At 46.7% G+C, this 16,403-nt stretch overlaps 1 protein-coding gene across 2 annotated transcripts in view; it reads left to right on the top strand.

The window, feature by feature from the left end:
- The window catches only part of KDM4B (lysine demethylase 4B), a 609,325-nt gene that overhangs the window by 234,035 nt on the left and 358,887 nt on the right, over window positions 1–16,403 (top strand). For both annotated transcript variants that reach the window (XM_040322534.1, XM_040322533.1), the window contains exons 7-9: window positions 14,113–14,216; window positions 14,314–14,451; window positions 14,584–14,774. In XM_040322534.1, coding sequence (XP_040178468.1) covers window positions 14,113–14,216; window positions 14,314–14,451; window positions 14,584–14,774 — 433 coding nt within the window. The remainder of the gene's footprint in view (window positions 1–14,112; window positions 14,217–14,313; window positions 14,452–14,583; window positions 14,775–16,403) is intronic.

Raw genomic sequence — 16,403 nt, 5'->3', positions numbered from 1 at the left:
CAACAGCATGATGACCCGCAAACAGCTGAAAGGAGATGAGCTCCCGCACTTGCAAAATGGCGCCGTGGCAGCCTGGAAGACACGTGGAGACAAGAGGGATGCTGGTAAGATCCCCCCCAAGACACCTAAAGCCCTTGGGAAAGAGGCCCCTAAAGATATGGTGTATTATGCACAGAAGATGAACAACTTGGCAGACCGCCCCTCGGACGAGGAGCTGGATGCCACGCCAGACATTTTTCAAGCTCTGTCGCAGGGGCCTCGGTCAGCTCAGGCCTCACAGCAGGCCCCGGCCCAGAATACACTGGAGGTGAACACAGGGGAGGTTGAGGAGGAGGAGGGCGCAAAACAACCCACGCTGGCTCAGATATTGAAAGCAGTGAACAAGTGCACAGCCTCGGTGCAGACCCTGCAACAGCACTTTGGGGGATTAAAGGAGGAGGTAGGGCTGATCCGCCGTGACTTCCAAAAAATTAGAGAGCGCACCACGGCGGTGGAGAGTCGGGTTAGCGAGGTGGAAGACAGAATGGCCCCCCTCATAAGAGAATTGCAGGTCACGGCCAGGATGGCGACAGCTAATGAGAACCGTAATGAAGACATTGAGAATCGCCTGAGGAGGAGCAATGTCCGCATAGTAGGCCTCCCTGAAAAGACAGAAGGCCGGGACCCCACTGCCTTTGTGGAGGCCTGGCTGCAGGAAGTCTTTGGCAAAGACGCCTTTACGCCCTTCTATTCAGTGGAGAGGGTGCATAGAGTGCCTCCTAGGCCTCTCCCTCCTGGCAACCCGCCACGTACCATGCTGGCCAAACTTCTCAACTTTAAGGACAAGGAAATTATTCTGCGACTGGCCAGAGAACGGCGTAACATTCAATTTAATGGAGTGAGGGTGTCTTTCTACCCCGACTTCTCTGCGGATGTGCAGAGGCGCAGGGCCAAATTTGGAGAAGTGAAGAGAAGATTACAACGCCTGCGTGCTAATTACGCTATGCTGTATCCTGCCAAGCTTCGAATCGTTGCGGGTGGTAGAGCCCAGTTTTTTGAGTCAGCGACAGAGGCCTCATCGTGGCTGGATATGAATGAGCACCTGATTCGCCAAGCAGGGGACCCGGCGGCGGATGCGGACTGATTTACCCTGATCTGATGGTCGGCAGAGATGGCTGGTAAGCCGGCTCATACTTTTTTGGCTTGTTACTTGTGAAAGGCTGGCGATTGTTACTCAGCCATCATCCATGTGGTCGCAGGACCGGGAGAACAATATATGTATGTTTTTTTCTACTCAGGAATTGAGCGAACTGTTTACTCTATATTATTTTCCCTAGACTTACCTAGTTCTACATGCGACTTGGAACACATGTGGAGTGCCCGCAGAGGCGCAAGGTTGGAGCCACGGACTGCCTGTTGCGTCTGTGGTATGACAAGGGCACAAGTTTTGTCAAGCAACTAATTGTTGCACAGTTAAAGTTTTTTTTTTTCTGGTGCTACTGACTTCTCTCCATTACTATTTTTTGAATACTGCTATCTATCTCGCACACTCAGAAGGACTGCTGCTCCACTCCCTCATTTCCTGCTTTGGGTCCGTACCAAGCGGATGGACCTGGCCTGCCATTCTGAGCTGGGATGTGGTGATATATCTAAAGCTGATGACCCAAGGATTACCATTATTATTTATTTTTTCATTTTTATTTTTATTCCATTTTCCTAGCCGTTCTGCCTATCTATTTTTGAACCCCAGGCATAGCGCCTACTATTCCGTAATAATGCAATACACTGTGATGCCGTTGGACAGGTTTGGGAGTAGGGGCGGTTATTCTGGCGGTGGAGGTTCAATATGCTGTGTGATGCCAATCTAATTGTGAAATGTTGTCGGGAATTGATGTAGTTTCATGGAATGTTAGGGGTTTGGGTGATCCGCTTAAGCGGACCATGGTATCTACCTCCCTCAGGAAGCATTTTCCGGCTTTATGTGTTTTGCAAGAGACTCATCTGACTCCTGATACTAGATCATGGCTGGGATTTGCTTGGGCAGGCTGGACTTATCACTCCACTCACACCTCCTATTCAAGGGGTGTGAGTGTATTGATACATAGTTCCCTGGACTTTCAGTGCATAGACTCTAGGGTGGATCAGGAGGGGAGGTATGTATTTTTGCTCTGCAGGGTATACCAACTGACGCTCATTCTGGCTGCAGTTTATGTTCCTCCTCCGTTCAGTCCTCAGGTATTGCGTGCCCTCCTGTCCTTTCAGCTGTCCAATCCTGGGATCCCATTGGTGGCAGTAGGGGATTTTAATGGGATCATGGATCCGCACTTGGATAAACACCCTGCCCCGGTGGGACCCCCTGGGGGGACAAGACCAGCTTTGGCTAAATTCATGGAGGAGGTGGGCAGGGTGGACCCCTGGAGACGGAAAAACCCCCTTGAGAAACAATTTTCCTGCTTCTCCAAGACACATATGTCTCTGTCCAGGATAGACCTGTGCCTGTGCTCGGCTTCGGCAACTCAGTATATTGAGGAGGTACAATACCTTCCCCGGTGTGTCTCGGATCATTCTCCCGTCCGACTTTCATTGAGGGTCAGGCCTCTTACAACACTTCCTAGAGCACCGTGGAAGCTTAATGCCTTTTGGCTCAACCTTTTCCCCTCTCATGAAAAAATTGAGAGGGATATTGTGGCCTACTGGCAGAGACACGCGGATCATCCTGGAACAGACACTGCCTGGGATGCTTTTAAAGCCTTTTTGAGAGGTATTTTTATTGCTGAGGTAAATGCAATTAAACATAACACTACTGAACAGAGGGAACAGGTAGCACAGATGGTAAAGCGCTTGGAGGCAGAGTATATAGCCAACTCGGGGGAAGGTTCCCGGGAGGCATGGATAGCAGCTCAGGACGCACTGACCAGGATGGACACATCTAGGGCTGACAGGAAACACTTTTTTTCTAAGGAGGGGGAGCAGACGGGCAAACTCTTAGCTAAGATAGTCCACTCACAACAGACATCCCCGTCCATAGGTGCGCTTAGGACAGAGGGAGGCAGCCTGGTAAATACCCCCGATCTGGTGATGAGGGAACTGGTTAGATTCTATGCTGGCCTGTACGAATCAAAGCAAACACATACTGGAGAGGAGACTCGGGATTATCTGCAGGGGATAGTGCTACCGTGTTTAACGGAGTCCCAGGCGGAGTCCCTTGAGACTCCCATTACCATTGAGGAGATGTCAGAGGCTGCTAACTCTTTTCCCAACACTAAGGCTCCAGGAGATGATGGCATACCGTTTGAGGTGTACAAGCAGTATGGGGGTGTTGTGCTCCCGAGGCTGCTTCACACCCTGAATGCGGCCAGGGAGGTGGGACGGCTCCCGGATTCCATGCGACAGGCCAGCATAGTTCTGCTACTTAAACCCGGAAAGGATCCATTGGATCCCGGATCCTATAGGCCAATTTCGCTTCTTCAAAGCAATATAAAAATACTAGCTAAGGTATTGGCGATAAGGCTGAACAAGGTGATCTCGGCGATTATACACACAGATCAATCGGGTTTTATACCGGAGAGGTCTACAGCTATCAACCTCAGGAGGTTGCTTGTTAATATGCAATCGACGGCGGACAATGTGGGGGATAGAGCAATGCTGTCGCTAGATGCCCACAAAGCCTTCGACAGCATTGAATGGCAGTACCTGTGGGCGACGTTGTCCAGATTTGGGTTTGGGCCGGTATTTCAGTCTTGGGTGAGACTTCTGTACGACTCCCCCCTGGCGGTCATTAGGGAGGAGGGCAGAGTGTCCTCTCCCTTCCCGCTACATAGGGGGACCCGACAGGGGTGCCCCCTTTCACCCTTGCTGTTCGCGGTTGCCATAGAACCGCTGGCGGCTCTGGTGCGCTCCAACCCCCAAATTACGGGATTCAAGTACGGATTGACGCACGAAAAAATTATGCTCTACGCGGACGATACCATGTTATTGTTAGGAGATACGTCGGGCTCTCTTCGGGAGGCGATGTCGGTGGTTCAGACATTCGGGTCCTTCTCGGGTCTATTGATCAACTGGACTAAGTCTGCAATTATGCTACTGGACTCGTCGAACCCGCAGGATAGTACGATGCAGAACATCCCAGTGGCGACTAAATTCAAATATTTGGGTGTATGGGTTACCCCCCAGCCACTTGAGTATGTTACTCTAAACCTTACTCCCTTAGTAGACAGGATTAGGGATAAAATTAAAATATGGTCGAAATTGAAAATGTCCCTGGTTGGCAGAGTGAACCTCACAAAAATGGTGTTTATGCCCCAACTATTGTACATTTTACATAACACTCCCATGGTTGTCCCCCTAAAGATTTTCAGAATTATTAACTCCCTATTCCGGGCATTCCTCTGGCTTAATAAACCTCCCAGGATTAAATTGGAACAATTGCAAAAACCTAAGGAGACGGGAGGGCTAGCTCTCCCTAATCCCTGGTTGTACTACCTGGCAGCTCAACTACAACACATAGCCCGATCTATGAGTAAGGGACAGGGGGACCCGGTGGTAGACATAGTTACCCACATGACCGACAAGGACAATATGGTGACTGGTCTTGAGTCGTTACAATGCGCTAAGTCAAATAAACTTTTCCCCACATACGCCCTAATGCAGAAAATTTGGAATAAGGCCCGCCAACTACAGAACATAGAGGGTTTCACAGGACACAGCCCAATTTGGAACAACCGCTACTATGAGGAATTGATGTCCCTGACATGCAGTGAGCACTGGAGGAGATATGGAGTCACACACTTGGTACATATCTTTTCTGGGGGTCGTCTGCTCTCTTTTGCGGAACTCCGAGAGAAGTTTGGTCTTCCTCAGACGATGCACTTCCAATACTTACAGCTGAAGCATGCCATTAGGGCCCAGGCGGGAAGTAACCCTTGGACATTATCCCCTGCCCCGATCTTTCATTTCATGGCTGGGATAACTAGCTTTAAGGGCTTTATTTCAGATTCATATGCCATGCTACTAGCAGCATTTCTGCCGAGTCTCCCTGAAAGGGTGGTGACCTCATGGGAAAGAGATGCGGGCGTTTTTGAGGAGGAACAGTGGGAGGAGGCAGTGCTAGCCATACAGGGAGCTTCGCTCAATGTAGCACAACGTTTGTCCCAACTATACATTGTTTTATGAGTACATTTTACCCCGGCCAGACTACACAGGATGGGGCTGGTAGAGGATGATAACTGTCCTAGATGTGCCAGGGACCATGGAGACCTTATTCATTTGATGTGGTGGTGCCCCAAGTTACACTTGTATTGGGCGGGGGTTCTCAAGACTCTTAATGAGGTGTTCAAGATTTAGGTGCCACAGACCCCCAAAGTGTGTATCTTGGGTATTATAGAGGACCTCCCACTGGAAGATAACCCTAAAAAAGCTTTTGGCAGGGCCCTGTTCCAGGATGCGGAGCCACCAAGGCTGGGGGAGTGGATAGCCCAGATGGGACTCACTCTCCGGGCTGAGAAATATATCTACCAGCGCAGGAAACAGTGGGGAAGGTTTGAGTTGCTGTGGGCCCCATGGTTAAATTCCCCGGGATTAGCCCCACTTGAGTTGGTACTGGACAGGCTGCTCATATAAAAGGCCGAGGGTGAAGATTCGAGACTGGGTCATTAGCATACCGTGAAAGGAGGAGAAGGAAAGGGCCAGGGGATTGGACCCTGTAATACATTGGAGCGGGTCACGGAGTGTGAGAGCATGTCATGTCTCTGTACTACTGCATAATGTAAAGGTTTGGTGGGAGGAGAACGTAGCATTCCAGAAGTTCTTTCTTTTGTAGTTTTATTTTTGTTCTTTATTATTTAATTATTCTGTGCGGTATAATATGGTTGTATAAAAAAACAAAAAGCAATGTAACAGACAAGCTGTATGTAACCATGTATTTTTGCCATATTATTCAATAAACATCCTTTTTTGAGAAAAAAAAGAAGGCACTGTGACAACCCAGACATCGGTGATCAGTATGAACTGTGCCGATCACAGAAGATACGGGAGAGATAAAAAAAATTATGGTCTTGCTGTAAAAGCAGAAAAGAACAGAAAGGAGCTGTACTACCCCATAGCTGCTGGGGAGGGAGCTGACCCTGTGGCTAAACGTTAACCACTCAATTGCCAGACACCTTTACCATGTACTACTTAAAGCACCCACTGATTACCTTAACTGCCAATTGAGCGGCTAACTGTTGGACTCAGGGTCGGCTCCTTCCAATTCTTCAATTCTTTTACAGAAAGACCATCAAAATCTTTCTCTCTGGGAGGCGTGGCTTGATGGTGAAGAGCGCTGTCCCATAGACTCTTGGCTCCGGCTCTCAATTACCATCCTTGCCTCATCCTGGTTCCTATGCAAAACAGAGTGGGGCAAAGAGGGGGGGGCCTGGCGGTGATCCACAAGACTCACCTCTCGATCACCAAACCAGTCCTTCAAAACTCGCTTTCATTCATGGAAACCCTCACTCTGCATCTGCAAACAAATCCCCAAGATACGGTCCATATGCTACTTTGCTATAGACCACCAGGCCCAAAAACGCACCTTCTCACTTCATTGACTGAATTCATCTCCACATATACCCTAAACATCAAACACCTTTTGGTGCTTGGGGATTTCAACCTCTGGGCCAACTCCTCGCTGGACCCCGTAGCCGACGCCTGCATCGACCATCTGGAAGGATTAGGTCTGCAGCAACTAATACAAGGCCCCACTCATGCCTCAGGCCATACGCTCGATCTCATTTTCAAACAAGATTTGGAAATTGACGTCCTGGGAAATGAGCCGCAACCATGGACCGATCACCATGCCATCAAATTCACAATCACCAAAAATGCCTGCCCAAAAAAAAACGACAAAACCGGTGACAACTCACTGGACTAGATCTCAGAAGAAGCTCCACTCGGAACTCTTCAAAACACTAGGGAACAAAATAAAAACAACCCAACAAAAACAAACAGCCACAGGAACACTTGACGCCATCAACAAGGCGCTACTACAGTCATCTGACTTAGTAGCACCAAAACGCAAAACTTGCATCCGAAAAAACAACTCCAGCTGGTTTAATGACCAGCTGACATTGCTAAAGCAAGAGCGTAGAAGAGCAGAAGCTGCGTGGAAAAGGTGCTCTTCAGATAAAAACCACACCATTCACAAGATAATAACAAAGAAATATCACAAAGAAATCTTCACGGCCAAAAAAAATCATTTCTCCAACATCATCGCAAATGCCCTTAACCGCCCCCGAGAACTCTTCAAGCTGGTCACTCAGACTATGAATCCAGCTTGTTTAGAGGCCCCCAATTCTGATTCACAAGAATTTTGCAACGAATTATCGGATTATTTCATTAATAAAATTGAAAAAATCTGTGAAAGTATTCAGCAAAATGGAACCGTCACCAACTCCCCCCCAAATCACAAACCTAATACCCACATAAATCCGTCGCAACCACCAAAATTCACTCTAAAACCCATTTCCATCGATGCCACTAAAAACATCATCGGGACTCTGCGTAATAGCACAGCACCCAATGATATCATCCCCACTAAACTGCTGAAAGAAAGTGCCGATATACTGGCACCAGCTATCACGCAGCTCATTAACCAATCATTCAAGGAGGGCATGGTGCCCACCTTGCTAAAACAAGGTACAATAAAACCAATTCTAAAAAAAACTACCCTCGACCCCAAAGACCAAACAACCGGAGGCCCATAACAGCTCTAAATGTCTTCTCCAAGGTAATGGAGAAAGTAGTTGTACAACAGCTGCAACTGCATTTAGACACCCATAAATTACTCGATCCGTTTCAATCAGGCTTCCGTCCGGGTCACGGAACAGAAACGGCGCTGCTTAAAATATGGGATGACGCTCTAGAGGCCGCAGACGAAGGAGAATCTTGTCTCCTGATACTGCTGGACCTAAGCGCGGCTTTTGACACTGTAGACCACGGACTACTACTGGCTAGGCTAGCTGAAGTAGCCGGAGTCGCTGAATGTGTTTTACCCTGGTTCTCCTCCTTCTTGGAAAACCGATCACAAATAGTGAAACTGGGGTCTTTCACTTCTGAAAAACGTACGGTGTCATGCGGAGTCCCTCAGGGATCTCCCTTATCGCCCGTATTGTTTAATATCTATCTTCGCCCTCTCTTTGAAATCATCAGTAACCAGAAGTTACTTTACCACTCCTATGCAGACGACACACAACTGTATTTCCGCATCTGCAACAAAAAGGATCATTCTCTTGGACTAGAGAAATGCCTCACTCTAATAGATAACTGGATGACAAACAGTTATCTTAAACTCAATGGTTCGAAAACAGAACTTCTCCTGTTTCACGCTAACCGGAAAAATCACCCCGCGTCAACATGGACTCCCCCACCCATTCTGGGTAAAACTATCACCCCTAGCACCAAAGTCAAAAGTCTGAGTCATTTTCGATACCTACATGACAATGGATGCACAAATAGGGTCAGTAGTCAGCGGATCCCACCATCTGCTGCGCCTACTACGCAGACTCGCGCCCTTTATCCCGAAAGAGGACATTGCAGTCGTGGTGGGAACAATCATCAATTCCAGACTTGACTATGCAAATGCCCTCTATCTAGGACTCCCCAAATACCAAATCACTCGTCTGCAAGTCGTTCAAAATACGGCCGCTCGACTAGTGACTGGGAAAAAACCATGGGAATCAATCTCACCTTCACTGAGATCCCTTCATTGGTTGCCGGTAAAAGACAGAATCACTTTCAAGGCACTCTGCCTAATACATAAGTGTATTCAAGGCAACGCCCCCCAATATCTATGCGAAAAAATAAAAGCCCACAACCCCAATCGCATTCTGCGATCCACCAATCAAAACCTCCTCCAGATGCCCAAGGCCAGATACAAGTCCAAAGGAGATCAAAGATTTGCAGTCCAGGGACCTCGCCTGTGGAATGCACTACCAACCACCATCCGACTGGAGTCGGACCACTTGGCCTTCAGGAGAAAGATTAAAACCCATCTCTTCTGAGGTCAAGGGGTTCCTTACCCAGGAAATGGATACAGCGCCCAGAGGCGATTCAGTTTGCATGTGTTGCGCTTTACAAGTCTCTCTCTCTCTCTCTTCATCTCCTTGCCGAAGCTACCGATCCGCTCCCCACAGCTGTGGGTATACATCAGGCTGGCAGACATGGTTAAATACAGGCCGCACCGGCCCCCATCCACGGCGGAGCAGTTGGCGCTGTTCCGGAGGCAAGATGGCGCCGGGACACGTGCGAACCAAGCAGACATGCTGCAGGCATCCTCCTCTGCTGACCGGAGCTTTGCTACAGGGGTGAGTGCTTCAATTCCTGCCATCTTCCACACACAGACAGACCCCCTGCTGTCCCAAGACTCCCAGCAGTTTGATGAGAGTGGCCAGGCTGTGGATTCTCCCCCTGCTGAGCCTACACTGTCCTCCATTATGCTGGCAATTCAGGATTGTAAGGCCTCTCTCTCTACTCAGCCTCTATCCACATGGACTTTCATTACTGAAACAAGATGTCCAGAACCTTTGTAATAGAACTGGTGATGCAGAGGAACGTATTAGTACCCTGGAGGACACTGTGAACCCCCTGTCAGTTACTATGCTTGATACTACTAGCGAAATGTTTTTGCAGAAACAATCTTAGATTTGTAGGGTTCCCCCCACACGCAAAGGTCCCGCACCCTGAAAAAATTATTCCTGGTTGCGGGACATTTTTGGTACTGATGCGCCCCACCACGCTCCATTATCGCATGCATCCTCCGCTTCCAGGATAAAGTTGCCATTCTGTGCCTAGCCCGCTTAAATTCAATGGTCACACCATCTCTGTCTATCATGACTTTTCTGTTGAAGTTCAACGCCAGTGAATCTCCTTCTCGGCAGTGAAATCTCGCCTGCGCACAGAAGGCCTGTCTTATGCCATGCTCTTCCCTGTCAAGCTGCGCATCATCCATGATATTAAGGCTCGCTTCTACACCAGTCCCAAGGAGGCCATGGCATGGCTGAATGACCGTTATGACGTTGTTCACAGACGCAGAGGTGACTGACGATGCCACTGGCCCTAAGACACTACTTGCTAGCTACCTTGCTACCAGATCCCTGTGCATCCCTGTGTGTATCCTGTGTCTTCACTGCAACCTATGGTGCCTGCTGTTCCTGCCGCCTTGTCCCCTTTGCCGGGCGATAATCCTAACCCTCACAAGCCGGATACTGTGACTTGCTTATTCATCCCTCCAGGCCTCCATCTCTGGACTTTATTCTTCACATGTACTGTCTGCCATCCTGTCCTGTCTGGAGTGGAGGCCTTTCGGATTCTGCACTTCCCCACAGCTGACAAGGCCATGCATTCTACACTAGGACATGTTTATATATTTTTTGCCACCGGTTGAGAGCCTCACCGGACTCCACACTACCCTCTCACCAGTTAGCCATGAAATCGTTTTTGACCTCCCCTGGTCTTTCTGTCAGAACGGTCTTTAAGTTTGGGATCCAGGGCTCGCTATGTTTTGGATGGCCGAGCGGGGTGGGGGGACAGGGTTTTATGGGACTTTTTTTTTTCCTAGGCTCCTGTTCCCACTTATATTTATTTTTTCTCAGGTGACTGCCTCTGGCGGACTGTTAAAGTTTTTATTTTTTCTAGTACTGGCTCATACTTTCCTGCTGGCAGATCCACACACTTTTTTATTCATGTGCTTGTATGTGCTTCAGGTGGACCGGCCTATCTGGTCATTTTATGTTCTTGTATCCATGTTACTCAGTGCTTATTTATGGTTTGTTTTGTAATGGCGAAGCCCCTAAGGATAGTCTCATGGAACACTAGAGGTCTGAACACACCCCAGAAAAGATCTCTGTTTTTCTTAGTATTGTCGCCCTCACATCATCTTACAGGCTCCAAAACGAGGAACCTTAAAGGCCCATGGTTGTCTTAACTCCTACCATGCCACTTATATTAATTATTTCAGGGGGGATTCTATCCTACTGGCCAAATCTCTCCCAGCTGAGATGGTACAAGTTAAAACTGACCCAGAAGGGCATTTTATCGCTCTTACTTTACAGATTTCTACTGTGACCTTTACCCTGGTGAACATGTTATGTTCCTCCCCCGTTTTCGGTGGAGGTACTCTCCAAATTGTCACTTCAGCTGCTGACTAGACCCCTTGGCCCCCTACTTTATGTGGGGGATTTTAATGCTATTTTAGATCCAGCAATGGACCGCCTGGGAGGTGGAGGTATGCCCTTTCCCTCTTTTCTTGACTGGGTTCAGGTTCATGGTCTTACAGAAGTGTGGCGTTGGAAACATCCGGATGTGTGCCACTTTTCCTGCCACTCTGACTTATTCCACACCATGTCCAGACTAGATATAGCGTTTGCTTCGGCCGAGATCCTCCCGGTTGTCTCTGCCGCTTCTTAACTGCCCAGGGGGATTTCTGATGCCTTTCTCTCTGTGGACCTCCTCCTACTCCCAGGTTCGGGGCCTGCTATTTGGTGCCTGAACTCCTACTGGTTGGAGGACAAGATGCAGGGAGAATGCAAGACTGGCATCACAAACTATTGGAGGGACAACCTGGGAAAGGTGGACTCCTCCACTGAATGGGACACGTTTAAGACAACTCTGAGGGGCACCTTCATGTCCATCACAAGGGTCTTGAGCAAAAATAACCGAATGCTTACTGATGAACTTGAGACTGTTATGGTGCATGCAGAGTCTGCTTATTCCCCTAGCCCTGCCTCTGACACAAGGGAAGCATGGTTACAGAGCCGTAGGGAGTATAAACTCCGTCTGTTGAACCTCAAGCAAAAACGCATGTTGCATGCTACTCGGAAATCATTTGACCATGGTAATAAAACCGGAGGTCTCTTGGCATATCTGACTAGACCCGACTATTCTCCCATTTCCATCCCATGTATCGTTACTGCCCAAGGTCCCATCAGTTATAACTCCTTTTTCTGCCTTTACAAAGACCTGTATACCTCTAGGGTTGACTATGATGACTCCCAACTGAATGACCACCTGGCTGATCTATCTCTACCCTCCTTATCGACTGAGGGGCGCGATCTGTTGGAGGCACCTATTTCGGTTGAGGAGATTGCTGCAGCCATTTCACAAATGCCTGCACATAAGACTCCTGGGCCTAGACGGTTTCCCGACTGAATGGTATAATCAATTTGATTCAATGATTGTTATTAAAGTTATAATGATACAAAAATAAAAGAATCACAACTTCTCATTGTACAGTCTCAACACAGCATATGGGAATCCAATACCATGGGTCCTGGGATCCGGGGTTCCCAATTGGCATAACATAAGAGCATCAAAAAAAAATATATCCTGCATCAGCCCATAGTTTTCCTCAGTTTCAGGCGACTCTTGGATTCCGGACCTCAGCAAGAGGTCCACCCGCCTGGAGGTGCCGCCCCCCCCCCCCACCTATCTATCCATGGATAAAACTCCTTTTATACCTCCCCGGTAGCTCAGGTATGGGTCAATTCCTTTATCACTGACATCTTTCCGATTACTAGGGGCACACGACAGGGGTGCCCGTTGTCACCCCTCTTGTTTGCCCTGGCCATGGAACCGTTTGCAGTTCGCATTCGCTCTTCCCCCTCAATCGAAGGACTCCCAATTGCTAATATAGAGGAAAATATTTCACTTTATGCAGATGACACATTGGTATACCTGGCTGATACTAATGAGTCACTGCGGGCCCTGTTGGTGGAGATTGATACCTTTGGAGACTATTCTGGCTTCTGGGTGAATTGGGAGAAGTCTAGTCTTTTTCCCTTAGACGTGGCTGCGCCTCCCCAGATTCGCCCATACTCCCTTTAGGTACCTTGGGGTTTTGGTGCAGACCCCTTTATCTTCATATGTCACCAACAATTTAGATCCCCTATTGGTCCGCCTTCAGGAGCAGACCAAGCAGTGGATGGATTTACCTCTGGTCCTCATGGGGAGGGCCAATGTCTTCAAAATGATCTACATACAGTGATTGCTCTATATCCTTGCTAACTCCCCTTGCAAAAATACCTAAATCTATTTTTAAACGCATAGACACCATATGTACTACTTTCCTGTGGAATGGTGGTTCCCCCAAGATGGCACTTGAAACACTACGGTAACCAGCGCATTTGGCGGGATTGGCATTTCCTCTATTATTTTGCATCCCAGCTGGTGCACATCCATGATTTTCTGTGCCCGGTTCCTGCAAAATGCCTGTATCTCCATGGAGGGGGCCATCACATCTTCCCTGGAAACTCTACATAATATCTATAGAGGCCGGGTCCCTAACCGCCTCGGAACCTCTATACTTGCCCACTTCCCTTTCATCCTTCCGCTATATTGTCACAAAGATATCCAAACACCCCCTGTGGTTTAACCCCAATCTGCAGGAATTGTACTCCCTTCCTGATCCCAATCGCTGGTACTCTAAGGGGGTTAAATATGTGTCACCTGTACAACAACCAGGGCTTTAAAAATTTCTCTCAGCTGCGTATAGACTTTGACCTACCAAGATGTACCTATTTTATTACTACCAGCTTAGACTACCATACATGCCCAGTTTGGCTCTTTGGATGATCCCACTGACTTGCCCCCATTAGAAAAACTCCTCAGACAGCCAGATCCCACTAAACTTGTCTCCACCTACTATGTAGCCCTAATGACCGACTTTAACCCCAGGTTTCACAAAGCTCGGGTAAAGTGGACCTCTCTGGACATCCCCTCAGTGGACGAGCACTGGTCAGAATTTAGAGATGCCTATACAACTTCTGTTATTGCTTCCGGGGACCAAATCCTACAGGTTAAAAATTTTCATCAGACTCGCCTCACTCCGGCTAGGTTACACAAGATGGGTCTCTTGCCCTCGGCTGACTGTTTTTGCGGCTGTGGCCAAGAGGCCGATTTCTTACACTGTTTCTGGTCATGCCCGATAGACTCTTCTCCTAAACGGTGAGTGCATTAACTGTTTGGTTTTTTATATAAGTCCGTTAACGAATTGATGAACTTTTGTGGTATCCCCGAGTTCTTCAAATATTTCTTATAAACTTTTTTTGTCCTGCCTGCTTAAGTTGTGTGTTTCCCTTAATTACTAGGTGTTTCTATCCACAGGTTTTTTTCCTGGCAGTTCTCAAGGGTGTGATGCTTTTCTGAGACACAAAATGACTCTAATTTCCCCTTCAATTTTGAAGAAATATGGGATTCCTTTTGACCGGGTGAGTTCAGTTATAAAAATGTTGTTCTTTGCAGATGACTTATTCTTTGCAGATTACTTACTATTTGTGTGTGTATATTTTGTCTTTTTGTAAGTAGATCACACAAGAAGCTGGTGAGTTTATGATAACATTTCCATATGGATATCATGCTGGATTTAATCATGGATTCAACTGTGCAGAATCCACAAATTTTGCCACTTTGCGCTGGATTGACTATGGCAAAATGGCTACACAGGTAGAGCAATTGTATTTGAATTTTGTTTTTCTTTTATTTATCACTTAATCTTTGTTTTATCATTTAGTTCAATTTATTTATCAATTCATTCCATATCTACTCTCTCATATTCTGTTAAATTTCTGCTCTTAGTGTACATGTCGGAAAGACATGGTCAAGATTTCTATGGATGTGTTTGTAAAGTTCCTTCAACCTGATCGATATGAAATGTGGAAACAAGGAAAAGATTTTACCTCCCTAGATCATCTGAAACCAACTGAATTAACAAGTCCTGAGCTGGAGGCTTGGCTTAATAGAAAAGCCCAGGGAAAAGCTGGTCGTAGGTATGTACAAACTGTATAGAAGTGATTTTAGTGAAGTGTCTAGAATTTGGATGTGTAAAAATCCAAATATCTTTCAGGTTAATGGTTAAAAGTGATAGGAGCCTGTCCATTTCCTACCAACTGAATTCTCCGCTGTTAATATATTTTCTGTGATACATAAAGGTTGGTAAGAATCCAGTGTTTCTGGTTTAACCTTCTGGCAAATGAAGAAGGATAATTGTCAGCCATAGGGAAATTTGTGCAGAATCAAAAGGGAGAGAATATAGACAGAGTATAGGAAAGTATACAGAGAGTAAGTATCCAGAGATAATGATTGTATCTACTCATCTCAATGCCTAAAGTATTTGTATGTCTAGGAAACCTTGTAATCTGCATGTGAGAGCCGTATTACTTTATTAGCACCATCTGGAAAAAAACAAAGATTCACTTTCTGATGTGTTTATGAGTCACTTGCAAGTAAATAGCTCATTTCAGATGCATGGTTATAAGGCAATCTGCAGCAGAAGTTGAGCTTAGTGCACACCTCCCTGATGATTTTTAGTCATGCTGAATATTTTAAACCACAGGTTTACCTGACCTTGCCATAGATGGTAGTATTTGTTTTTTGGCCACCAATGTAAATTTTCAAGCTTAAATGTTTCCCATTTATCTTTAATGTCAGCTTACTGAGAGAGATTTGGGTCAACCTTCACAGGAAACATGTGTATTTTATTGCAGGCAAATGCCTTACATTAGTCCTCCATGGGCAATAAACCTCAGAAAAATTGTGGCAATTGCAGTATGAAGTCCCAGGGTACATGCAAAATAAGCGTTCAGCAGTTTGCTGGAGCCACCCAGCCTCATTAATGAAGGAGTTTATAGAAATTATCGGATCATTATCTACCTTTCAGTCATTTTTATCCATGTTAGCTTATTTTGGTCCTCCAAGACTGCCTATTATTCCTAGGACTGTATCAGACAGAGGATCTACTAGGCTTCATCTTTCCTGGGAACGTTTTGTATTTGGGAGAAGGGGAGGATTCACTGTGTAGTTCTGTTGATGGTGAACCTATTGAAATTGGTGGATTTAAGAGAAAAAGATAAATCCTCTAGATCTTTTTTTGGTAGATGAAACAGCCAAGGCTATATATGCCACAGAGGAGACCAAGCCACAGCTGTGGCCAAAAGTTTTGAGAATGTGAAAATTAAAGTTTGTATCAAAGTCTGCTGCTTCAGTGTTAGATTTTTTTTGTCACATGTTCCTATGGTATACTGAAGTATAATTGCAAGCATTTCATAAGTGTCAAAGGGTTTTATTGACAATTACATTAGGTTTATGCAAAGAGTCAATATTTGCAGGGTTGACCCTTCTTTTTCAAGACCTCTGCAATTCGCCCTAGCATGCTATCAATCAACTTTTGGGCCACATCCTGACTGATGGCAGCCTATTTTTGCATAATCAATGCTTGGAGTTTGTCAGAATGTGTGGGATTTTTTTTTTTTGTTCATCCGCATCTTGAGGTTTTGACTGAAAGTTCCTAATGGGATTATGTCTGGGGAGTTTCCTGGCCATGGGCCGAAAATGTTGATGAATTCTTCCCCAAGCCACTTGGTAATCGCCTTTGCCTTATGGCAATATGCTCCATCATG

Source organism: Rana temporaria, chromosome 1, assembly GCF_905171775.1.
Source record: "Rana temporaria chromosome 1, aRanTem1.1, whole genome shotgun sequence".
Classification (NCBI taxonomy): Eukaryota; Metazoa; Chordata; class Amphibia; order Anura; family Ranidae; genus Rana; species Rana temporaria.
This window is presented reverse-complemented; position numbering and strand designations above follow the sequence as displayed.